At 38.7% G+C, this 25,960-nt stretch overlaps 1 protein-coding gene across 5 annotated transcripts in view; it reads left to right on the forward strand.

The window, feature by feature from the left end:
* KCNIP4 (potassium voltage-gated channel interacting protein 4) overlaps positions 1-25,960 on the forward strand; it is a 1,247,498-nt gene that overhangs the window by 1,196,417 nt on the left and 25,121 nt on the right. For all 5 annotated transcript variants that reach the window (XM_017866805.1, XM_017866809.1, XM_017866808.1 and 2 more), the window contains one exon: positions 21,079-21,148. In XM_017866805.1, coding sequence (XP_017722294.1) covers positions 21,079-21,148 — 70 coding nt within the window. The remainder of the gene's footprint in view (positions 1-21,078; positions 21,149-25,960) is intronic.

Below are 25,960 nucleotides of genomic sequence, written 5' to 3' on the forward strand. Positions count from 1 at the left end.
ACCCTTGAACATCCCTACTTCCTTATCCATGTCCTACGATCATGCCGGTATTAGTTTCCTAATGCAGCTGTAGCAACATACCACAAACTGCAAGGCTTAAAACAACAAAAATTTACTCTCAGTCTAGAGGTCAAAAGTCTGAAATTAATATCACTGAGCCAAAATCAAGGTGTTAGCAGGGCCTTGCTCCCTTGAGAGATTCTCGGGGAGAATCTTTTCCTTCCTCTTCCAGCTTCCGGCAGCTGTCACCATTCCTTGGTTTGTGGCTGCATCACTGTAATTTTCAAGGTGAACATCTTCAAATGTCTCTCTGTTCCATTACCATATCACTTCCTCCTCTGTATGTATGTCACATCTCTCTGCCTCTCTCCTGTAAGGACAATTGGGATGGCCTGAAGGGCCCACTTGGATAATCCAGGATAATCTCTCCTTATAAAGATCCTTAAACCAATTATACCTACAATTTTTTTCATTTTCATTTCTTTCTTTCTTTCTTTTTTTTTTTTGTGGGGCTGGTGGAGAGGGGGGTGCTTGTAAGCTAGGTTCCAGAGATTAGGGTATCAATATATTTTGGGAAGCCAGTTTCCAGCCTATCACATACCTATATGGCTCTGGGGTCACCAAACTCTGGGGTCAGACAATGATTTGTCTTCCACTTCTCTACTACTTGCTGGGGAAAAACAAACACAAATCCAGATATGACAGTCACTACTAATTAGCAATTTTTATACTCAGCTTGATAATCTTGTCTCTTTTTCATGAGCTAATGTCTCCCCATCTATTTACAGTAATATGCCTATACATCCTTACAGCTCTTCTGATTCCAGCAGTAAATGTACCTACAGAACTATCCCATTTTCTCACAGGACAGAGGAATTTGATTTGTCTTATTCAATCAAAACCACATACTTAACTCCTAGAATGAAGTCCAGTGCATAGCTGGTACTTGATTGGTATTTATTTTCTGACTTACTCTTCCAGTATAAAAGAAAAGAATGTTCCATTTCCCTAGTGTTTTTAATCCCACTTCCTATGATATCTTGATTCCTCTTTATAGCTATAATTTTTCTGCCTCCCTCCCTTCCTCCTCTTCCCTGTCTCTTTCTCGTTTCCTGGCTGCCTCCTTACATCTTGTAATGCCAGTCAAGTCTTATTCACCCTTAAAAAATGCATAAGAAGACATACTCATTCCAAATCAGCAATAACAACAACTTTTACATGCACACACAGCTCTCTCTAACTATTGGCAAATCTCATTCTTATACTCTTACATAAAGTTCCTAAAAGAGTGGTCTAAGTTCAGTCTGTATAACCCCTCATCTGCATTTATTTCTTAACTCTTGGCTTCTGCCTCTACCATGTCATTTAAATTGTTCTTTCTTAGTTCAAAACCACCTTTATTTTTCATGGCTGCCAATATTTTTAAATTAAACTTGTTATTTTGAGATAACAATAGATTGTCATGCAATTGTATGAAATAGTCCAAGGAAGTCACCAGGTACCATTTCTCCCAGTAGTATCATCTTGTAAAGCTGGAGTACAATATCACAATCAGGTTACTCACACTGATGTAATCCACTGATCTCATTCAGATTTCCCCAGTTTTCCTTGTACTGATTTGTGTGTGTGTCAAAATTACATTTTATTTGCAAATCCACTGAATAGTTTCCAGTCTTGACATCTATGAATTGCTTGATTTAAATTCAATAAATATATTTAATTCTTACTATGAGTTAAGAATGTAAGGTTCTACAAATATTGGTCAATGTTATGGTTGTATTAACTTTATGGGGTAAGTATACTATTATTAGTCCCATTTTACAGATGAGGCAAGTGGGGCACAAAGAAATTAATAAACTTGGACAAAGAAGTTAAGAAACACAGCTAGTGTGAATAGTGGAGATTAGATGCAAGCCCACACAGCCTGGTTCAGAGTCTATGCTACTAACACTTTCTCCTGTGATCTCTCTGGACCTAGCTGAAGTGTCTGCTGAGTTTGGGAGTGGAGACCTTGAGTTACTTGAATGTCTCTTCTTCCTTGGTTTCTCTGATATAATCTACTGCTTCTCCTTGTACCTCTCTGACTACTTTTTCCTGGTCTCCATGGACTGCTCATCCCATTCCTGGTTTTAAATGTAGCTTCCCCTAAGGCTGTGCATTCAGCTCCCTGGTTTTTTCACTAGGTATTTTCTTTGGGGGATCTCTATACCTATGTGCTAAAGTAGCACAAACTGATAGCTGTAAGCTTAGACCTCTGACCTGAGTTCCAAACTCCTTTCTAATTACTGGTTTTCCAACTTCTCTGGGATATCCCTCAGGAACTTCAAACTTCATGTTGTCATAAACTGCACTAATCCATCTCTGTACCTTTTTTCTGTAATCCACAACCTCCACTGTCACAAATTACCATAAACTGGGTGACTTATAGACAACAGAAATTTATTTCTTACATTTCTGGAGGATGGGAAGTCCAGGACCAAGGTGCCAAAAGATTTGGTGACTGGTAAAGCCTCTCTTCCTGGTTCATAGATAGACCATATTTTCATTATGTCACTAGGGCTTGGTGAAGGAGGCACAGCAGCTCTTTGGGGCCTCTTTTACAAGAACATTAATTGTATTCATTAAAAACTTCATTCTTATGACCTAATCACCTCCTGATACAGTTAGGCTTTGTGTCCCTACCCAAATCTCATCTTGAATTGTAGTTCCCATAATCCCCATGTGTTGTGGTGGGAAGGACCCAGTGGGAGGTAATTGAATCATGGGGCAGTTACCCCCATGCTATTCTCATGTTAGTGAGTGAGTTCTCACAAGAGCTGATGGTTTTATAAGGGGCTTTCCCCCTTTGCCTGGCACTTCTCCTTTCTGCTGCCATGTGAAGAAGGACATGTTTTCTTCTCTTTCTGCCACGAATATAAGTTTTCCAAGGCGTCTGTAGCCCTGTGGAACTGTGAGTCAATTAAACTTCTTTTTTTTTTATAAATTACCCAATCTTGGACAGTTCTTTATAGTAGCCTGAGAATGGACTAATACACCTCCCAAGAACCCCACCTCCCAATAATGATCATAATGGAGATTAGGTTTCAACATATGAATTTGGAGGCCACACACACTTTCAGTCTGTAGCATAAAACATTTCCCCAAAGAAGATCCATTTTTTTTTTTTGCCTGTGTTTTGATCTAAAGTAATCATGTCTTCATCCATTCATAACTACCTTTTATGGTCACAAACTGGAGAAATAGTTATACATGTAATAACTGTGCTCCTATGTATTGACATATAATCTACAATAATATTTCGTTCATTGTTGATTCTGAACTGATGAGCCAGATTTGTTTAGCTGACACAAATATGTCATAAAGTGGACAGTGCCTGGCACAGTGGCATAAAATGGAAAAAATAAAACATAATCATGGTAGAATTAAATAATTTCCTAATGGTAGAATTAAGGAAATGGTTCTTAAGGAGATATTAGTTGTTGGAATTAAAGTCTAACTAGAAACAATTAATAAAATATAGCATTCTAATTCTTTCAGAAAATCATCTATTTTCATATGAGCATTGTAAGTACTGGAGGGACTGATCCTTATTTTACTCAGTATGTTGAACTACAGTACAATTTTGAGAGGTTATATAGGGAATAAACCACCCCAGACTGCTCATCTCCCAGCAAAGATAACAAGAAACCGAAAGTAAAGCTCCCATGATTTAAATCCCAATATTAATCTCCTTCTGGGACGCATTAAGGTTAACAACTGGTAAACCAGAAAATGAAAATATCTGTGAGATACTAGTAAAAAAAAAATGCCTTGTTTTTCCTTCATTACATGGCAAAAAACATAAAATCTTTAGCTTTCTGCCTCACTAGAGAGAATAAGAATTGTTATAAACTCATATAAGTTTTGAAGAGAATCTCTTGCTGATTGAAATAATACCTTCATAATATTTGCAAATAAATGTCTAGACTCTCCATGAGCTCTAAAAATGAAAAATGTGCAGATGGAAATGAAAAGTGAACATGGTCAAATCGTTGGGATCTGAGGCTCTTTTATATGCCTGGAGTTTCTGGACCTTTATCAGAAGACAACATTTGTGTATATTAAATAGATAAATATGCAATATATTAAGATAGGTAAACAGAAAGGAATAAGAGTAAGACTGCCTCAGTTTCCGCATAACCGTATGGGGATTAGATATGCCTATTAGCTGGGAGTTTTTCTGCCTTCCTGGAGGATTCTTAGCCCCTAAGATAATATAATGGAGACCTTATTAGCACTTTCAGTAGTACAGAGATTTATGCTAATCATCTGTACCATATGCAAGAATACATTGTAAAAACAATCATTATTATTATTTTTAATTCATGTATTTATTTTGAAGATGGAGTCTCTCTCTCTGTTGCCCAGGCTAGAGTGCAGCAAGCAATCATAGCTCACTGCAGCCTCAAACTCTTGGGCTTAAGCAATCCTCCCACCTCAGCCTCCTGAGTAGCTAGGACAAAAGGTGTATGCCACCACTCCTGGCTAATTTTATTTATTTATTATTTATTTATTTATTTTTAGAGCCTGGGTCTCACTATATTGCCCAGGATGGCCTTGGACTCCTGGCCTCAAGCAGTCCTCCTGCCTTGTTTTTCTAAAGTGCTGGAATTACAGGCATGAACCACTGTGTCTGGCCTGGCCTTGTTATTATTAATCATTAGCAAAAGCAAAGAAACATGCAGAAGTAACTCCTACATACAAGTTCATAATCTTGAGTTATTTACATTGTAATCCATGGCAATGTCAGTTTATTCTGTGTGCTTACTTGCTTGCTTTTATTTACTTTTAATTTTTGGAGATAGGAACACAAGATTTTAATCCCCATATATGTTGAAACTATTGTTCCCTAGAAATAAATTCATATGCACAAAGAACATAACAGCTAATCAGGGGAGAGATTCCATAAAGGCAAGACCATGTCTGCTTTTTCCCTTTCGTTTGTTCAGTTTACAACAGAGAGCCTGGTACACAGTAGATGCTAAATAATTATGTACTGAATAAATAATAAACCAGAGGTAAAAATTCAACTGTGGTGGAGTAAACAGAAAAGAGAGGGATACTGAGTGTTTAGAATGTGATTGGGATTGTGCTGGGTACCTGATGTAAATCATCTCTTAATTCTCTCCAGAGCTCCGAGAAACAGGTATATGATACCTATCTTATGAATAGCAAAGACCTTGATTCTTAACATGACTAGCAGGCCCCGAATTAACCAACCTTGTCTCAGACCACACACCCCAGGCACATCTGCTGTCTCTTTCATCATTCATCACATCACAGGTTTTTGTACACAGTATTCCTTTGCCTCTTCCCCACTTCTATCTCCTGCTAATTTTTACTCATCCTTCAGGTCCCTCCTTTAATGTTGCATCCTCAGGGAAGTCTTCCCTATAAATTAGACCTTACATACTTGGTTTGTAGCACTTATCACAGCTGTAACTGAATTATTATTTACACAGAACTTTGTTTTATGTGTGACTTCTCTGATAGTCATCAAATTCCAAGAGGGACTTCATCTGTCTTGATTGTTTTAGCTTCATTTCTTGTTACACTTTTTGACATATAATATACTTTCAAAAATATGTCCTGCGTTAATTAATGATGATAAAAATCCAGTTTGAAGAAGTTTAGTAACTTATTCAAAGTTCCAGGCTAGTAAGTGATATGTGTGGCTCGTAAGGAAGGAGCTGTTAAATTCCAAAAGCTACAAAACTAAGAGTAATAACTAAGAAAGTGGAAGATTGGTGTGGTATTCTAAATATCCTCTGAAATTAAATAAGCAGATGGTATTTAACAAGGATAAACATAATATCCCACATTACATGAAAACATGACAAAAGCTAACAGGTTCGGAATGAGCATCATTTTAGAACTAATTCCCTCCATGGGGAATGTGCAGTGGATGTTTATACATACAGGCACGACGCTAGACATTGTGCATGGGTTATCTTTATTTAAGCCTCATAATAACCTCCAGATAGGGTAGTGTCATTATTTTCATCTTAAAGGTTTAAATTGTTCCCCTGTTAAACAGCAAAGCAGGCTCAAGCAGCTTTGATTTCAGAGCCCACGTACACTTAACCATTTCATAAGGCTTTCAGACTCAAGCTTTGGAACTTTAGTGGCGTTGTCTGGCTTATTTGTTTTCTAAGACCTACAAATTTTTGGTGACTAAATTAAGGGTGGCCCAAATGCCAAAAAAGTGATTGCGAATTCAGACTGAGGCACTCCAAATGTAATATCCAAAATGGAGGAGATCAGAGCCTCTGGGCCCCATTCCCAGAAATAGTTAATTTTTTAAATTATCTAATGTAGGAATGAGGCTGTCACCGTTCATAAAAAGGAAATAGCCTTCTTGAAAGAAATTTACCCAGACAGGCACCAAGCTTAGGAAAAGAACAATCCCTAAAGAAAAAGAACTGGAAATCGCTTTTCTAGCTATCATGGAGGACACTACTGCCCCCTTGTGCCTCAATATGACAATACAGTCCTAAGAACGTTCGGACCAGCTTACCCTGAGCTCAGAGGGAAGTGTTCTGCCCCAGCTTGCTCAGAATCAACAGGCCCGGGAGTTTCCTTTTGGGTCATCTTGCCTGGCATGGGGAGGAGAGAGAGGCTTTACTGCCCCACTGAGAGGCCGGAAGCATCGAAGTCCTAGACACAGATTCCTTTTAGGCAGCTACTGTGACCCTTGATAATTGTTCCCTTCATAGTCTCTGAAGAAGCACTAGGAGAAGGCAAAGGAGGGTAGAAACTTCTCAAGTACTTGCAACAATTGCAACAATTTCAAAAATACGTCCTGCATAAATAAATGATGATAAAATCCAGCCTGAAGAAGTTTAGTAACCTATTCAAAGTTCCAGGCTAGTAAGTGATACCGAGTGGCTCATAAGTGAGGGGCTGTTAAATTCCAAAAGCTACAACTGAGAGTAATAACTAAGAAAGTTTTGCAACAAGAACTTAATTAAGCAGGCGAAACTTTTTATTTCATTTTATTTTATTTTATTTTTTAATTTCAGAGACTCAGGGCTGCTGCTGGTAATGGTAGCTCATGGAGAAATTTATGCAAGAGGCACAAACTATTCTTTTCTCAGAATGGCAGTAAGAAAGGGAAAGGGGCCAGGCGTGGTGGCTCATGCCTGTAATCCCAGCACTTTGGGAAGCTGAAGTGGGCGGATCACCTGAGGTCAGGAGTTCGAGATTAGCCTGGCCAAAATGGTGAAACCTCGTCTCCACTAAAAATACAAAAATTAGCCGGGCATAGTGGCGGGCCCTGTAATCCCAGCTATTCGGGAGCCTGAGGCACGAGAATCGCTTGAACCTGGGACATGGAGGTTGCAGTGAGCCGAGATAGTGCCATTGCATTCCAGCCTGGGAGGCATGAGTGAAACTCTGAAAAAAAAAAAGAGAGAGAGAAAGGCAACAAAATGTGTAATAAAATTTGTTTAGAGCTGAATCTGACCTGTCCTGAACCTGCTCACAAAAACAGATGACCAGAAATGTATAATAAAATGTATTTAGAGCTGAATCTGACCTATCCTGAACCTGCCTCACAAAAGCAGCTGACCAGAGACCTTGAGGTCCTGTCCTCCATCCCCTCACCTGGGACATTTCAATTTATTTGTAAAAAACAATTCAAGTTTTCATGCTGTTTTGCCCTGAGGGTTTCAATATGATATTTATTTATGTCAGTATTTGAATACTGACAGCTTCCTCCATAGTAAGCTCCTTTGGATGAGGGCCATGCTTGTTGATTCACCATTATGCTCCTGTGCATAGCCAAGTGCTTGGTATATGAATATGTGTTGAACAAATGACTATACTCTGTGTTTTAGTGATTAATAGGATTGAAAGACATTGAGATAAAAGTTACCCCTCAGTTAACTTTCCTCCCGCAGGTGCACTCATCTTTCAAACTTAGGAAGATGTAAAAGCTTTGTAGTCAAACTCAAGTTCAAATCCCAGTCCCAGTGACCTTGGGAAAGTTCTTTAAACCTCGCTGTGCTCATTTCTTACACATCGTGTGGGAAAACATCTACCTCTTTTACTTGTCAGGGATTTAATGAGAACATGTATCTCCTATACCACATGGCTCAGTGCCCAGCAGACCATGAATGATTATTAAAAGTTAGTTTTATTTGGCCGGGCACAGTGGCTCACGTCTGTAATCCCAGGACTTTGGGAGGCCGAGGCAGGCAGATCACGAGGTCAGGAGATCGAGACCATCCTGGCTAACACGGTGAAAGCCCATCTCTACTAAAAATACAAAAAAAAATTAGCAGAGCTTGGTGGTGGGTGCCTGTAATCCCAACTACTCGGGAGGCTGAGGCAGGAGAATCACTTGAACCCAGGAGGCGGAGGTTGCAGTGAGCCGAGATCACACCACTGCCATCCAGCCTGGGCGACAGAGAGACTCCGTCTCAAAAAAAAAAAAAAAGTTTTATTCACCCCCAATTCCTATGCTTTCTCAAAGTGTCTTCGGATAGACTTTAAAAGACGTTCTTCAGAAATCTGGACCCGCATATGCGCACCCACCACTGTAATCTAGAGACTACACTTCTTTCTCCAGCAGACATTTCGCCAAACTTGTCAGCAATCTGTAAACTCAACGCATTTTTATTTTCTCTTTCTGTAGAAAGATGTAATGCAAGGACAAGAAGGTGGTAGCTTATGTTAGAATACTTTTGACTATAAGTAACAAAAAAGATCAATAAAGAATGGCTTACACATGAGGAAAATGTGTAATCTCACATAAAGGTCCAGAGATGATAGTCGAAATGAAGTTATCAAGGGGCCAGAATCTAGCCAATTCAGCAGGTGACAAAAATCAGACTGAGAGAGAATAGATTGTTGTAAATCTTCAGGAAAAAAAAAAAGGTTTTATAAAACCACGTATGTGCAGATGAACGTATGTGTATACCATCATCTCCATACAGTCATCTCTCTGTATTCTTGAGGGACTGAGTTCAGAACCCCCCATGGATACCAAAATCTGGGGACACTTAAGTCTCCTTGTATGAAATGGTGTAGTATTTACATACAACCTATATATCCTCCCATGTACTTTAAATCATCTCTAGATTACTTATAATACCTAATACAATGGAAATGCTGCGTAAATAGTTTTTATACTGTATTGTTTTTCATTTATATTGTTTGTTTGGTTGTTTGTTTGTTTTTTGAGATGGAGTCTTGCTCTGTCTCCCAGGCTGGAGCGCAAGGTCATGATCTCAGCTCACTGCAACCTCCACCTCCCGGGCTCAAGTGATTCTCCTGTCTCAGCCTCCTGAGTAGCCAGGACTACAGGCACATGCCACCATGCCCGGCTAATTTTTTGTATTTTTGACGGGGTGTATTTTGTAGTAGAGACGGGGTTTCACCATGTTGGCCAGGCTGGACTCCAACTCCTGACCTCAGGTGATCCGCCCACTTCAGCCTCCCAAAGTGCTGGGATTATAGGCGTGAGCTACGGCACCTGCCTTATTTTTTATTTATTTTTTATTTTTATTTTTTCAAATATTTTCAAGCCACAGTTAGTTGAATCTGTGGATGCTGCACCTGCAATATGGAGTGCCTGCTGTATTTTATTTTATTCTTTCTGATTGAAACACTGAGTGTTTCTTTTAAGTAGAATTCTTTACGCAGTTTTTTTTTGTTTTTGTTTTTGTTTTTTTTGGTCAGTATCATTAGGCTGATGTCATGCCAACTTGAAAGTGATCTAATCAATTAGTAAAATCTAAAAAAATTTATTTCTGCTCTGGATATAGGCAGACATGCTATAGGCGGGGAACACTCAGCATATGGGATACTATTTTTAGCACTCATAAAAATACTGAATTTTGGCCTCACAGCTGGTCTTTACACTGCTGAGACTAAAGCCTTGACAGAATAGAGTCCTTTCAAATCGCATTAAACTATGGCAGGCATCAAGAAATATAATTGCTAGTTGTGGTAGATACACTTCTGAGTAGAACTGTAAAAAAAAAAAAAAAAAAAAGGCTGTTGTTAAGCAAGAACTGCTGTGAAAACCAACATGAACTCATGTTCAGAAGAAGCAGGCTGCGGTAGGTATTAATAGATACCCAAAGGCAGCCACTCAAGATCCCTGTCTCTTGGTTATTCAATCAAATACTAATCAGGGTACTGCTGTGATGAAATTTTGCAGATATAATTAAAGTCTCAGGGCAGTTGACCTTAAGATACAGAAATAATCTTTGTGGGCTTGATCTAATCACACCAGTCCTTTACCAAAGGGGAAGTCAGAGAGAATCAGAGTGTGAGAAGGACTCAACAGGCCTTTATTTACTGGTTTGAAGATGGAATGAAACTGAGAGAGAAGCCCCCAGTAAACAGCCACAAGGTTACAGGGACCTGGGTCCTACAACCACAGAAGCTGAATTCTACCAACAACGTCAATGAGCTTGGAAGAGGACTGCAAGGCCCAGATGAGAACCATAGCCGGTTTAAGTGTGAGACTGAGCAGAGAACACAGCTCAGCCATGTCACACTCTTTTATCCCACAGAACTGTGAGATAATAAATTTGTGTGTTTAAAGTTACTAAGTTTATGGTAATTTTTTAATGCAGCAATAGGAAACTGATACATAAGCTTTCTCCCAGGGCACCATTGTCTTTTTTTTTTTCCACTAAATGGTTTTGGATGCCTATAGAATTTAACTACATCATAAGTTTTTAAAAGACCCTGACAAAATGGACACCCTCTTCAGGATAAAGTTGGGAAATTCCTTTTAAAAGTCTCCCTAAATCAAAGAATTCTACATGCATTCCACTAAAGATTCAGGGATTGGGCCCAATCCCTGAAGCCTTTTCCTACAAAATTTGGAAAATCTCTTTTTGCAGAATCAACTTAAGTTACTTGAAGAGATAATAGTAAAAATAAATAAAATTTGTAGAATGCTTAGTATTATGCTAGAATCTTTCTATACGTGATGCCAATTAGTTTTCATTTCTTTACTGTAAGATGCTATTGTTTCCTGCAGCTTTAAAGACGAAGACTCAAAGCAGAACTTTTCAATTATTTCTTGGTTAGTAGTAGAGCTGAAACTTGAGCCAGTTTTTTGTTTGTTTATTTGTTTTTGTTTTTGTTTTGGCTGTAAATCTCATGTAATTTCCTTCTTCCATACGGTTAGAGGGCAGAACTAGAAGGGGAGAGAACCTTTGCCTAGCACCTTGGATTTCTGCTTCATCCTGAGTGACCTTGAGAACTCGTGGGGCTCAGAATGTGCCCACATCCTTGCACTCAGGCAGCTGAGTTGAATCTTGGTCACCCAGCTCTCATTCCTTTGCCAAGGATAGTATCTAGGTCAGCCTTTTCCCACCATTGGCTGTTTCTTTTTTTAATCTGCAATTCATATTTAACTACTTTGACCCCAGAAGTGTGTTCAGGAAACGGAAGAGGTGGTTAATGCAGACTTTGGAAACAAGAAAATACCCAACATGTTGAGTATATTCAGTTTTTAAAATTGGTTGAGTTTCTTTCATCCATTGTCTAGTTTAATTTTCATTTCTTTTGCTTACCTGTGATGTTAGTATTACTTACCTGTTATATCAGATGAGAACATTTACACTAAGAAGGAATAAATCAGTTGCTAGGAGTTCAAACACCTGGGCATATTAGAACAGAAATTTATAGCCAGTTCTAGTTCTTTGTGATCAGCTTTTTTGCTTTGAAAACTGAAAGGTTAATCCTATAGTTTTAAATGAACTTTTAGAGTCCAGTTTTGACTATGTTAAGCTCTTTATGTTGAGATAAGAAGTGTTTTTTTCTTGATCCTAGCCATCTCCCCTTAATTTCTGTGATCATAGTCATTGTGGGCAATCATGGGGTTATCGGAACCCCCATGACTATGTTGGTCTTGATCTTAGGAGTTCTAAAAATTTAGACCAAAGTTTTGAAGGACATTATCAGAGCAAATTCATTTTCTAATTTATTAAAAGCTAACAACTGAAGATTTATTCATTCAGCATAAATATTTTTAATATTCCCTATTCTAAACTTCATAAAGGTTAGTCCGTGCCCTGTATTTACTAACTCTAAAGAGAGTAGAGAAGTCCACAGAATCTGGTGTTATCAGCAGCACAGATTGTAGGATTGTGTCATTTAAATTTTGAAAATTCATCTACAATTATAGAATGCCAGAGAATCTCTGAATTGTCACACTGAATAGCTAAATACTATTTTAACTGATAGACCGAGCAGACTACCTTGTATGTTCTCTTTAGCACCAGGGGTGGGTGTGAGAGCTGGTGAAATATACACATGTAATGTGGCATTACAGGTATCATGAAAGGATCCCCAAATAACTATTTCACAAGCACTTTTAGTTTTGTTTTTTCCTATGAAATGTCTTACTATAATTCCTTTTTTATTCCTGAAGAAGTCTCTAAATGCTTAATAACAATTCTGATCCTGAGAAGACACATACCAGAAGAGAGTGATTTAGGGGAAGAGAGGATTTCAGCTAATACAGTGGGCAAAGATTATTGGAGTGGACAATATTATAATTATATGAGGTTATTATACATCTGATTTGCATACCACTGCAGCTATTTCTCATGCATTGCAACGGAGCTTTGAAAACCTTCCAGGAAATGCTGAAAGGTTTCCTTATGAGGTGAAAGTATAATAACTCATGAAGCACTCACAAAATATGTTTCTTAGCAATTTCCTATGCATACATGGATCTTTCTCCAAAGCACCCTTCCCAACACTTTCCGTGATGATTTCAAACATACTCATGTAAGCATCGCTGGGGAAAACTTTCATTTAAATTAATAAATAAGAGGCTCCTAGGTTTCTACTGACATTTATTTCCATAATGGTGGTCTTTATTCTCCTCAGCTATCATTTACAATTAAGATATGCCTGTCTTTTAGGGTAAATTCTGATGATATTAGATAGAGTAATTCAACTTATAACACTAGAGTAGAAGGCATAATTCATATCTGCTTCATAAGCTTATTGCATTTCAGACCTGTGTTATTCTAGATTCAACCACGTTGATAAATATGATTTATCCTTGGTCTACCAGCATTGATGTTACAGTGACTCGTTGCATGATGGAGTTCTGCTTACCAAATCCTAAACCATTACCATGGTGCTAACAGCTAATATTAAACGACCAAATATGGTGTGCAAGGTAGAGGGCTAGGATAATAGCATAATCTACATATCTTATTCATTCTTAGTCCTAGACCTCAGGAAACCTAGACATGCAGTCAGGCTCAGCGGCCCCCTGTGTGTCTATGGTCAATTCCTATAACCTCCTTAACCTCTATCCCCTCACCTTCAAAATGAGGCCATTGAATAGAATTGTCTCTAAAAATGCTTTATGTTTGTTTGTTTGTTTTTTTGTTTGAGATGGAATTTTGCTCTGTCACCCAGACTGGAGTGTAGTGGCATGATCTTGGCTCACTGTAACCTCCGCCTCCCGGATTCAAGTGATTCTCCTGCCTCAGCCTCCTGGGTAGCTTGGATTATAGGCATGTGCCACCATGCCTGGCTAATTTTTGTATTTTTAGTAGAGACAGGGTTTCACCATGTTGTCAAAGCTGGTCTTGAACTCCTGATTTCAGGTGATCCATCCACCTTGGCCTCCCAAAGTACTAGGATTACAGGCATGAGCCACTGTGCCCAGCCTCTAAAGTTGCTTTAAACACTCAAGTTTCCTGATTCTGTGATCCATAGATTAGATCTGATATTTTCTAATTATGGGAATGCAGTGGCCCCTCTCTAAGACAGTTTATTCATTTGTAAAATGGAGTTAATACGAACATCTTTCTATTCCCATGAGATAATCCATGTAAAACATTTAATGCAATGTTGGAACATATAAAGTGCTCATGTGTTTTAGCTCATCATCATCAGTATCATTGTCATCATCACATTAATAATAAAATATCAATACTAATAAAGTATTTATGCTGATTATTATAATAGTAATAATGCCTTGTTAGAATTGATATTAGTACTAGCATAGTATTCATTGCATATCTACAGCTAATCTTGACCCTCACATGCGTCCCCACATGGCCTGAGAGGACTGAAAAGGCTCATCAGGGAATACAGCAGTAAGGCCCCAAAAGGCAACTGTTTCTTCACCAACTGACAAATCTATGGCAGTTATATTGCAAAGAAAACCTTATTCCACATTTATTGTGTTATCATATCATAGCGAAAGGTTTCAGAGTCAATAAAAGAAATGCAATGGTCATCATAGATGACTATACCAGCCAGCAGAACCAGGGACCTCCAGCTCCTAAATATTGGATGGAGCAATTCATTTGACTGGTCCTAAAAACCATAACATTTTCCTCAGGCCATTACTGTCTAGCCATTTACGGTAACAGTAAAGAGTATGTGGCAAAGAGGAAGGTGGGGAGGTTCTTGTTGTACTAAAACCAAAGATTTCTAAAAAGAAAGTATTTTCCTCAAATCTCTCAAGCTACAATACACAATAAATTTTAATCGGTGCTCCCAATTTTGATTGAAATGGCTTCCCTTTGCACATGCCTCTCTCTAACGCAGCTGCGATGGGTGCCTCTGGGTACAAACACACCTAGTACATCTTCCCAAAAGAAGGATTTCCACAGATGACTCTCCAGGAGAACATGTTTTCAGTCCTAATAGAAGAAAAAGTAATAATCCAGAGGGCAAGAAAACATTGCAATTCATGGAGTCAGAGTTGTGAATTTGATTCCACTAAATGTTATATTCCACAAGAGCAAAAAAAAAAAAAAAAAATGGAATTTTAAAAACTCATTCCTGTATCTCCAGTGCCCAGAATAGTAAAAGGCATATGGACTATTTAATGACACTTAGAAGGCATTAAATAACTACTTATTGAATAAATGAGCAAATAGATGTCTCCATCAAAACCTGTGTGACTCAAACAAGTGATTTCATCTCTCCAAGTTCATTGTCCTCATGTCTAAATAATACCCACCTTTCAGTGTTGACGAAAATGTTAAAAGTAATGGTCTACATAAGAAAGAATGGAGTTGTTTATTTTGTACTCAATAAACCATTGTGATTGTGGTGATGTGGTTCCGCTGACTGCCATCAGAGCAACCCTGTCTGCGTGAAAAACAGGCAAATTGCTTTATCCCTTGAAGCGACCTGTCCAAACGCCTTAGTATCCACTAGTAATTTTCAGAATGATGATTAGATTCATCAGGGAAGCAAATTATTGCTGTTTGTTCATGGGGTTGTGTGTGCATCCAACTCCATGTGATTCTGGTCAGTAGCTCCTCTCCGTGTGAGACTTTCTCATAAGGTTGCGGTGGCAGCACAAATGGATGCAGCATTTCTGGAAAGCACCATGACTGTGCATAGGAAGACCTTTCAATGGTTTAACTCGTTGGTCTTATGATTCTCCTTCTGGGATTAGTCATAAAGAAAGAACCACAGGTGCAGTCACAGATGGATGCATAGAATATTAATTACATCATTATTCCTATGTAGTGCGAAAATGCCAAAGTCGTCTCAATATGCAACAGTATGGTAAGTTCAGTGGATGCATTATTATGCGGTCATTAAAAATCATGATGTAAAAAATGTTCAGGATATTTATCCTAAACTTAAAAAAAGAAGATAAAATACTGTAATTTTGTCTTATTAAAACTGTATTTCTATAGTATATATGCTTAGATAAATGACCAGTATACTCTTACAGTAGTCAGGTTATAGGTGATTTTCATTTTCTTTAATTTTTTTCTATAGAGGGCATATTTTCATGAAATAATCATTTGCTAATAATCAGACAAAATTTCATTAGAAAATAGAATACAGAACCATAAGGGTTAGTAGAAGCTTACAGCAAATTTTCAAAAGATGGATGGGTGAGGCATTTCTCACTTTCCCTAAACCCAGGAACCCTACTGCTTCTTGGATCCTTAGGAAAACCCAGTAAACAAATTCATGCCCAGATGTTTAACCTTCATTGTACTTGTTTACTTGAAGCAAGTAAACAGTCTTTAAAAATGACACCTGGGAAATGGAGACAATTTATACTGCTAAATGACTTGATAATCTTCATGTTACAACATCAGTGGGAGGCTGGGCTCACACCTGTAGTCCCAGCACTTTGGGAGGCCAAGACAGGATTGCTTGTGGCAGGGAGTTCAAATCCAGCCTGCGCAACATAGTGAGATCCCATCTTTACAAAAATAAAAAATAAAAATCAATAAATAAAGCGTCAGTGGGAGAACTATTTCAGAACACAGACACTTGGAGTATCTTTTAAACATGTCACAGGGATAGATATTCCAAACTTTTTACCAAATCTGCATTCTTATCTTCTTCCTGGCCATACCAGACTTATTTTGTTTGGGGTAGACACATTAAGTGATCTCTAACAACAAAAAAATGAGAATAGAAATGATGTATACCACTTTAAGACCTGGCCCATAAAAAGCTTCCATGCACTTTCTTCAGCGTTCTTTTCCTCCTTCTGGATGAGATAGTCACAGAGACTGTTGGAGCCATGTTAAAGTCACCAAATCTTCCTTAGCCTCTGTCCTTAGAAGAACCATCAGTTGATCTGTACTCACCTGATTGTTATGTGAATAAGAAATATACTACATGGTTTTTAAATGTGTTATACAGGTTGAATATCCCTAATCCAAAAGAGCAAAATACTCTGAAATCCAAAACTTTTTGAGTGACAACATGGCATTCAAAGTTAATGCTTATTGGAGCATTTCAGATTTTCAGGTTAGGTATGTTCAACTGGTGATGTGGTTAGGCTTTGTGTCTCCACCCAGATCTCATCTTGAATTGTAATCCCCATAATCCCCACATGTCAAGGGAGAGACCAGGTGGAGGTAACTGAATCATGGCGGCAGTTTCCCCCATGCTGTTCTCATGATAGTGTGAGTGAGTTCTCATAAGATCTGATGGTTTTATAAGGAGCTTCTCCCTTTCACTCAGCACTTCTCCTTCTTGCCACCTTGTGAGGCACCTTGTGCCTTCCTTCTCCTTTGCCTTCCACCATGATTGTAAGTTTCCTGAGGCCTCCCCAGGGATACTGAACTGTGAGTCAATTAAACCTCTTTCCTTTATAAATTACCCAGACTTGGGCAGTTCTTTATAGCAGTATGAAAATGAACTAACACAACCTGTGAGTCTAATGTGAATATTCCAAATCCCAAAAAATCTAAAATCCAAGACACTTCTGTTCCCAAGCATTTTGATTAAGGGATATTTGAAGACCTGATTGCTACAGCAGCAAGTTAACTAATATAGCACATTGTTTGTGGTTTACACTTTGCTTCACATGCAGCCTGGCCAAATTCATTCTTGATGGAGCAGTAGAGAGACCACTTTTATGGAGAGATCACTGCACAAAAACAGTGAGGAAAAAGTCAGAGAACGTATACCATCTTGTAAATCACTAGCATCCTTTACTCACCTGAAGGTTAAAATGCACTAGTTTCAATAAAAAGTCTCTGGGAATAAATAAAAGATCATAATTCTTGGATTTGATTTTTTAATCTTTTATCTAGTTTTTGGTCTTTGCTATGGTCTGAATGTTTGTGTCCCTTCAGAACCTAGTATGTTGAAATCCTAACCCCCAATGTGATGGTATTAGGAGGTGGGGCCTTTGGGAGATGATTAGATCATGTAGGCAGAGACTTCATGAATGAGATGAGTGTCCTTTTATAAAAGACCCCACAGAGCTAGCTTGCCCCTGTCACCATGTGGGGACACAGCTAGAAGGTTCCATATATGAACCAGGAATGTTCACTCATCAAGTGCTGAATCTGCTGACCCTATGGTCTTAGACTTTCTGGCCTCCAGTACTATGAGAAATAAATTTCTATTGTTTATAAGCTGCCTAGTCTATGTCATTTTGTTAAAGCAGCCCGAACAAAGACAGTCTTTATTCTTCTAGTTGGATAGAGGTTCCATGATGGTGAGACTTTTGACTCATTTATTGTAGCAGTCCCAGTTCCTAGGAGACTCCTGGAATAATAGGCATACAATATGTGTTCATAGAGATGTAAACTAACGTAATGAATATAAGATGGATAAAGACAAATTTATCTGGTGAGACTTTCCAACCTGAAACTTGGCCAGCAGTTTTCATTTGGCAGAGAAAAGATTTCCTCTGACACAGATATGTGATTAAACATAAAACTCGTGCATGTCAGATAGTCAGTTTACAAATTCATTTCACATTATATCTATCAAATATATCTAGAGACTGAAGGCAGCTAGCAAGTTTGTTGAGTGCACAGGTCCCTTTTCTTGCAATCCTCTTCCTTTATCAGCATCAACGTTAACTCCCCGGCACCTTTCCAACTCTAACTTTGCAAAAGCTTGCCACCTGATGGCAGAGAGCCAGGTATTTACTCTCTCCTTATTATCCCAAGCAAATGGCTTAGCATTAAACAGCCAATAAATCACAATTTCCATGTGTGAGAGGGTCCAACTCCAAAGTGTTTAGTCTTAAAATGGGTCTATTGGTGCCAGCTAGATAGTCAAAATGTTTGAAAGATTGACTGTATACATACCACAGTCAATCTTTGTTAATTCATTTATGTATTAGGGTCCTTCAGAGAAATGGAACTAATAAGATGCGTGAGTATAAAGAGATTTATTAAGATATTGGCTCACACTTTGTGAAGCCTTGGCCAGCTTGATATCTAGTGGAGGGGTCTGGCAAGCTGGAGCCTCAGAAAACAGTTACAGTTCAAGTCCAAAGGCAGGGTATTGGTGAACAAGGGAAGCCAATATTACAGATGATGTCTGAAGAACACTCTTTTTCTCTGGGGAGGTCTGTCTTTGTTCTTCTCAGGCCATAAACTGATTCAATCATGCCCCTTCACATTATAGAGGGCAATCTGCTTTACTTAAAGTCCACCAGCTTAAATGTATTGAAAGTAATAGCAAAAATCACAGTTACTTTTGCATCCATGTAATCTCAAAAACAACCTTATAGAACTATCCAGAATAATGCTTGACCAAACACTTGGACACTATGACCCAGACAAGTTAAACACATAAAATCAACCATCACAGTTCACTTGCCTGCTCTTTTGTTTTTGGTTGTTTTTTTCTTTGCTCCAATTCTCTTAGGTCCTTGAGGTCATCATTATTTCCATAGGGGTCATCTAATATGAAACCTTGTTGTGACCTGGAGAGTCCCAAGTCCACATTCCAGCTTCCCCACTGGCTTAGTGTGTAACAAAGTGCTTTGCCACTCAGCACCTCCAGTTCTGCCTCTGTGAATGCAGCTATTTTGCCTACCTAAGCTCATTATCATTAACAAATGGGATAAAACCATATTGAGAAGCTCTGTAAACACAAATTCACATTGGAACTGCTAACATTGTTTATGTATCAAAGGTCCTACCTTTCAAAACAACAAATGAGAAAATAGAAAATTCTGCAGGTGAAGCACATTTCAGTTGAGTAACTGCCTCATTGGAATAAAGAAAGACCAAATTCAGAAAGTAAGTTTATTAGTGAGGGAACAATGATTTAAAGGGTTAAGTGATGTTTTAAATACTACCGTAGGTGATTGATAAAGATGCCAGGCACAGTATTGAATTTAGAGTACACAGAATATTCATGTCTAAAATCAGGCCTGTTGGGGAGTTAGCACACCATTCATCCTTCCCCAGTGAACTTAGTCCTGGGTGGACGTTAGGTGGCGTGGGAGTGCTGTGACAGCTAGAGTCAGGGGAGCTCTGATCACATGGGACTGTTCACGAGAATCTACTACGAGACTAAACAGAACTTACCACTTCTCCACTTATAATGTACAGTTGACTCTTGAACAACACTAGCTGGAAGTGTGTGGGTCCACTTATATGTGGATTTTTGCCAATAAATATAGTCGCCCCTCTGAATTTGCAGTTTCAGCATCCACAGCCCAATGCAGATCAAAGATACAGGACAGGAAGGACCAACTTCTGTTATCTGCAGGTTCTACAGTGCCAAGTGTGGGACTTGAGTGTGCATGGATTTTGGTATCCGTGGTGGTCCTGGAAGCAATGCACCATGGATAACAAAGGATCATCGTACAGTTAATATCTCACATGTGATTCAATTCTGGACTATCATGTGATTGTCAGTCTCCACCACTCAGGGGGCCTCTATGCCTGACATTCTTAACCAGAATGGTTCTTATAACTTCAAAAAATGGAGGAATTTCCAGAGATTGGGGGACAATTTGCTTGCTCAAACTTTATATTCACCACCAAGGTAGCCCCCTTCTGACACTTTAAAGTTTCTTTTCTTTTCTTTTTTTTTTATAGCAAAATGCCAAAACCACTCTCAGAGGGCTAGCCTTGCCCTATGGCCCCTCCCGGTCAGTAGTCCAACATGGGTGTAGTTCCCAAGATCAATGTCCATCGTTCTTTGATAAGTTGACCCAGGGACAAAGGTGGGGATCTATTAAGCCCAGGCCATGCCGTTTCTTTGCAGACTCTCCTTTCCAGAAGTTCAAAAATATCATGGGATTCTATCTCACCCAAGGTCACTTGTTACAGAACCATGTCTCGGGTATGCCTAGATATCCTGCTAACAAGCATTAGTATCTATTCCTGCTTGAAACTTCTTGAGCCACTGGAGATGCCAATGGAGTAATTTTGCCATTGAACCAAAGATTATGTGGGTTCAGAAAACCTGGAGAAGACAAAACCAAGATTCACCAAAGACCATATTATAAACATCTTGCAACATGCTTGCTGTGTGAAAAAGAAATGCAGTTTCCTTTTACTTCATTTATAATAAACAGATGTGTTCTTAAAAGCAGCACTGTGTTTCTGAATACATCACACCTTTGATACTTAATATGCAAAGATATTTACATCTACATTTTTTTTTCCTGTGAGGACTGGAACAAAGATAAGTTTATAGTGTGCTTTTATTCCCTTTGTAATAATGGATGAATGGTTAACTTTCTTGGTGCAGCTTTGCATGGTAGGCGGTTCTGTTTCAAAATGTGCAAAAAAAATCAGTTTTATGAGTACTTTGTTCATTTTGCTTCTCTGCCACTTTCCCTAGGAATGCCCCAGTGGTGTCGTTAATGAAGAAACCTTCAAAGAGATTTACTCACAGTTCTTTCCACAGGGAGGTAAGTACAAATGTGGACTCGTTAACATACTATCAGAGTTACAATTATGCTTGCAGTGTTGAGTTTAGTTTAATTTTTCATAGTATGATGCTGCATTTTTAATCGTTATGTAAAAGAATGCATAGCATGCAAGTGCATGTAATTTTTAATGTATCATAAAAGCCAGCGACTTAGAAATTTTCAAATATCCAAGAGGATACTCTTTAGTTGAATACAACTATTACTGTGTGCCTAGTACTGTGTCTCTCAAATGCACAATGCTTTCTATTACGAGGGCGCTCAAAATGCCACAAAGCTCATTCACATGCATTATAGGTCTCACTTGATTCTCCCAACTCTCAAAATTAGGACAAACATGATTATCCTCAATTTACAGATATGAAATCTGGGGATTGGAGAAGGTAAATGGTTTGCTCAGGGCCACATATTGACTCAGTGGCAGATCTGGGTTATAACCTAGATTTTCTGCAGCCTCCCCTTGTATATTTTCTGCTGTTTTCTTTTACTAACTCTTTACTGTGCTCCCTCATCGGAGAAAATTAAAACCATCCTAGATATTATTTTAACTGGAAAGAAAACACAAGGATAGGGTAATGATAACACATGCATGTTAGAGAGGAATGAAAAGATATTCTTGCCATTGGACCTTACAGTTTTTCTTTCAATCACCTAATAGATGCCCAACTCATATTTGTCCCACAGCCTACGGTGTGCCCAGCCATGTGTGAGGTGCTGATCATGTAGAAGGAATAAGAGGAATAGGATGTGGTCTTTCTCCAAAATAATGTTATAGCTTAGTGTAGCAGATGGGCAATGTCAATCTCAAGTGTAACTGTGATTTATGGGAGTTAAAAAATAATATTCTGAGGGCACAGTGCTGGCATGATTAAATTAGCTGCAGGACAGAGAGGACATAAAAAGAGTCTCGCCTGATGAGCTGAACCTGAGCTGAAGTTGTTGCCATTCAGAAAGCATTTAATATGTGCCTGTCCCTGGCATGCCTCACCATCTAACAACCCCATCTGTAACCCTCATTTTTTTATAGATATACACGTGAAAACTAAGGTGCAGAGAGTTTGATCCATTTCCAAAGTATATAGTCTTGCTCTCCCATTATACCTCTCAGGAGAAGTTCACTTCTGAGCATGATGTCTTCCCGCTTTAAAAGCCACTAGGGACATAACATTTTAGGCAAATGGGACGCTTGGGTCAGAGCATAGAACTGAAGGTGGGCATTTGCGGGAAATTGCCAGGATTTGGGTGTGAATAGGGTAGAGAGTGTACAATGGAGGGTGAAATGTCCTAGACAGTCAAGGACGCCATATGAAGAAATGGGACTTTATCCTTGAGGTGAAGCAAAGCCACTGAGAAGTTTAAGTGGGATCTGTTACAGTCAGATTTGTGTTTGGGATACATTTTGCTGATAGGTCTGTGGAAGATTAGCTTGAGGTCAGCAATACTGCAGGCGGGGGATACTAAATAGAAGATTACTACTGTAGGAGGCAAAACAATAAGGTCTTTAAACAAGGATTTGCATAGGAGAAATTGAGAAGTGGGGACAGATTACAGACATATTTAGATGACAAAAGTGGAAGAATTTAGTGATGAACTAGCTTTTTGTGGCATAAAAAGATAAAGAGAGGAGTTTGTGATACCTTCCAGGAGTCCATCGTGGACACCAGGTGACTCTTTACAGGAGGAGTAGTGGAATAATGATCTCAGTTTTGGACAAATTACATCTGAGGTGCCTGTGGGGATTTAGACTCAACTAGAAGTTGGTACAGATTTGAGGCTCAGAGGACAAGTCAGAGAAAGAGACAGGGATTTGAGAATTATTAATCAGGAAGTACTGGTTAAATCCATGATGTAGATGAGGTTACTGGGGGAGTTATACAAGGTGGTGAGCTCCATGAGGCGAGCAGGAAACTCCAGAACACGTCAAGAACCATAAGGAAAAGGCATCCACAAAGGAGACAGAGAATGAACAGTTTATGGAAATAAACACAACAGAGATTGATAGTTCGGAAATGAAACAATAAAGTCTAGTAAGGTAAGAATCCGAAGGTCTCTTTGGGGTGTGGCAACATGGGAGTCATTACTGGGCATGATCAGGACAGCCCAAGTGCCCTGGATGAAGTACTAGGGAGTGGAGCGCACAAGCAGAAGCCAAATTGCAGAGGGTGAAAAGGAGGATGAGAAGAAAGCAGCGACCACCAATAGAGACAGCACTTACAGAAAGCTTTGCTGGAAGAGTGATGAGGAGGAAACTGGCCATAGTGCTGGGTAGATACCAGTGGAAGAGTTTAGTTTTAATGTAGAAGAGATTGGACATTGTTTATACACAGGGAAGGAGCTGGTAAAGGAGATGTTAATAGCTTTAGGTTAGAAAAGAAAAGAGATAAATAGGATTCAGATTTGGAGGAAAAAGATAGTGATGGGTTGGGATGGTGGAGTCCATGAATCGGGAGTTCAGGAAGGTTTCACCTCAAGTCAGGAGGGAACCATCTAGTACTTCCTTTCAACTCTGATGTCTACTCAACATAGGGGACAATTGTTTCTCTCTGTGATTACAGCCAGAGTTGACTTTGCCATTGACCTTGCTAATTGGCCTTTTATTTTACTAATTACCACTTAAAGGAGCCACCATTATCTCCTGCCAAAATAAACACAGTAGTCTCCAGACTGACTTCTCTGATTCTGATGACCCCTCCCTGAACCATAGTCTACTCTTAAAAATGAGTCAGAGTGATCCCATTAAAATGTAAGCAAATCATGTTACTGCTCTGCTCAAAACCATACCATTCCATAGAACATAAGCCACAACCTATAGAGTGGCCTACAAATGGTGGCCATCCCACCAGCACACTAGCCATGATGCTGCTCCTGTGTCTTTGAACTTGCTGTTCCCTCTGCCTGAAATTCTCTTCTCCCAAATATCTATCTCAATATCTCATCACCTTTGCATTTACTCCAATGCCACTTTCTCAGTGAGACTTGCCCTGATCACTCTATCTTACATTACAATGCCTTGAACATTCCTCCTTCCCCTGCTTTACGTCTCTCTACAGCACTTGAGACAATCCAATAATATATATTTCACTTGTACTATTGTTGTTTTTGTCTTTCTCTCCACTCGAATGTCAGCTCCAGGGGAACAGAGGATTTCTCCACTTTGTTTACTGTTGTATCCACAGGTCATGGGACAGTAACGGACAAGTAATAGCACTTGATAAATACTTTTTGCATGAATGAATGAATGACACCCACCTCACATGGTGGCTATCACTGTACAGTGGAATAGTATCTGTAAAAGGCTCTTTGAAAAGTCTACAGCACTTAAGTATTAGTTGTTTCATACAAGAGTCAGGTTTCCTTTAGGGTTTTAATCCCATTTGGTTTTAGCTAGTTTAGTGGATTTAAAACAATTCTGTGCCTGACTTGTCAAAACAATTTTTTGTTTTTGATGGACTTTTAAAAGAATTAAATTAGAATGCTAAGAAAACACAGGAAGACTTGTTATTAAGTGAATTTGGATATACTTTGGACGACAACTCTCCCACCCCATCTCATTACTACAGTGCAGAGGGGAGGGCCCTTCTAACAGACCACAGACAGGCATTGGTTATAGTACCTGATGCCAGGATTATAATGGGTTCACTGTCTGCACTAATGAGAGATTAATTTGGGGAATTAATTAACTACCTCATATTTTTCTAAATTGTTTAAAACCCATGGATTTTTTAAAGAAAAATTATATTTACTGAGTGCCTACCAACATCTTAATAAGCATTAATATCAAAGCACCAATGCAGATGAAAATCCTCATTTTTCAATCATTTCAAATCAAGTTATTACATACTAAAACTTGGATACAGCTCCACATTAAAATTATATCTTTATTTGAAAAATAACACTTCTGCATTAGAGAACATCTTCTTAAACACAACACATCTATTTTGCAAAGGATTCCTGTTACAAAATCCAAAGGGACTAGGGATTTAAGAAAAAATTACTGTTACAGTCTTAACATTTGATTATTCATGTTAATTGAATGCAAAATCTGAACACATGGCATTGCTGAAGGAAATGAAATATTTTAAAGAATTATGATTTGCTTTGCTTTTAAAAAATTAATATCATACATACAAATTGTTTCTTATATGTGGCCAGAAAAGGAAAAATGTCCTAAGGAAGAACGTGATCTCTGATGGCAAGCAAATTCATGTGATGGCCATCCTTACACTTCCACGGAGCCATCGTTTATTCAGGATGATGGTCTGAATGCAACAGGTTTTCTCATTATGAACAGTAACACTGATGGGTCCATAAATCACAACATCTCACCATCTCCTCCAGGAAAGTGCTTTGTCTTATCTACAGAACTCTCTGTAATTTGTATTGTGTCAGGCTGTTAGCTTTCTCTGTTGCTTTGTGAAACAGTTTATCAAGCCCAACTTGCTTGGTGACCTGGATGTCAGAAAAAACTGGATTGAACAAAAGCCTCTTGTTTGCAGGGGATAAAGTATGGCTACTCTAAGGCAAGCAGAGAGGAGACGGCTTGTTGGTGCTATTGCCTATATGGTTACGCAAAAACTTTTTAAACTCCACATGTAATAGAAGCTTAGTATGTAAGCTTTTAGTTCACTAAACATTTTTAAAGCCCATAAAAATCAGTTTCCTGGGCTATTTCTGCTCATGTTGTAGGAATGCACTTATGTTGTCTACACTAGGCATCTAATAGACAGCTGTTGAATGAACGAACGAATGAATGAATGAACGAGCTCAAGTCATAATAATCTATCAATAAACATT

This window comes from Rhinopithecus bieti, unplaced genomic scaffold (genome assembly GCF_001698545.2).
Source record: "Rhinopithecus bieti isolate Rb0 unplaced genomic scaffold, ASM169854v2 scaffold_1599, whole genome shotgun sequence".
NCBI classification, from domain to species: Eukaryota; Metazoa; Chordata; class Mammalia; order Primates; family Cercopithecidae; genus Rhinopithecus; species Rhinopithecus bieti.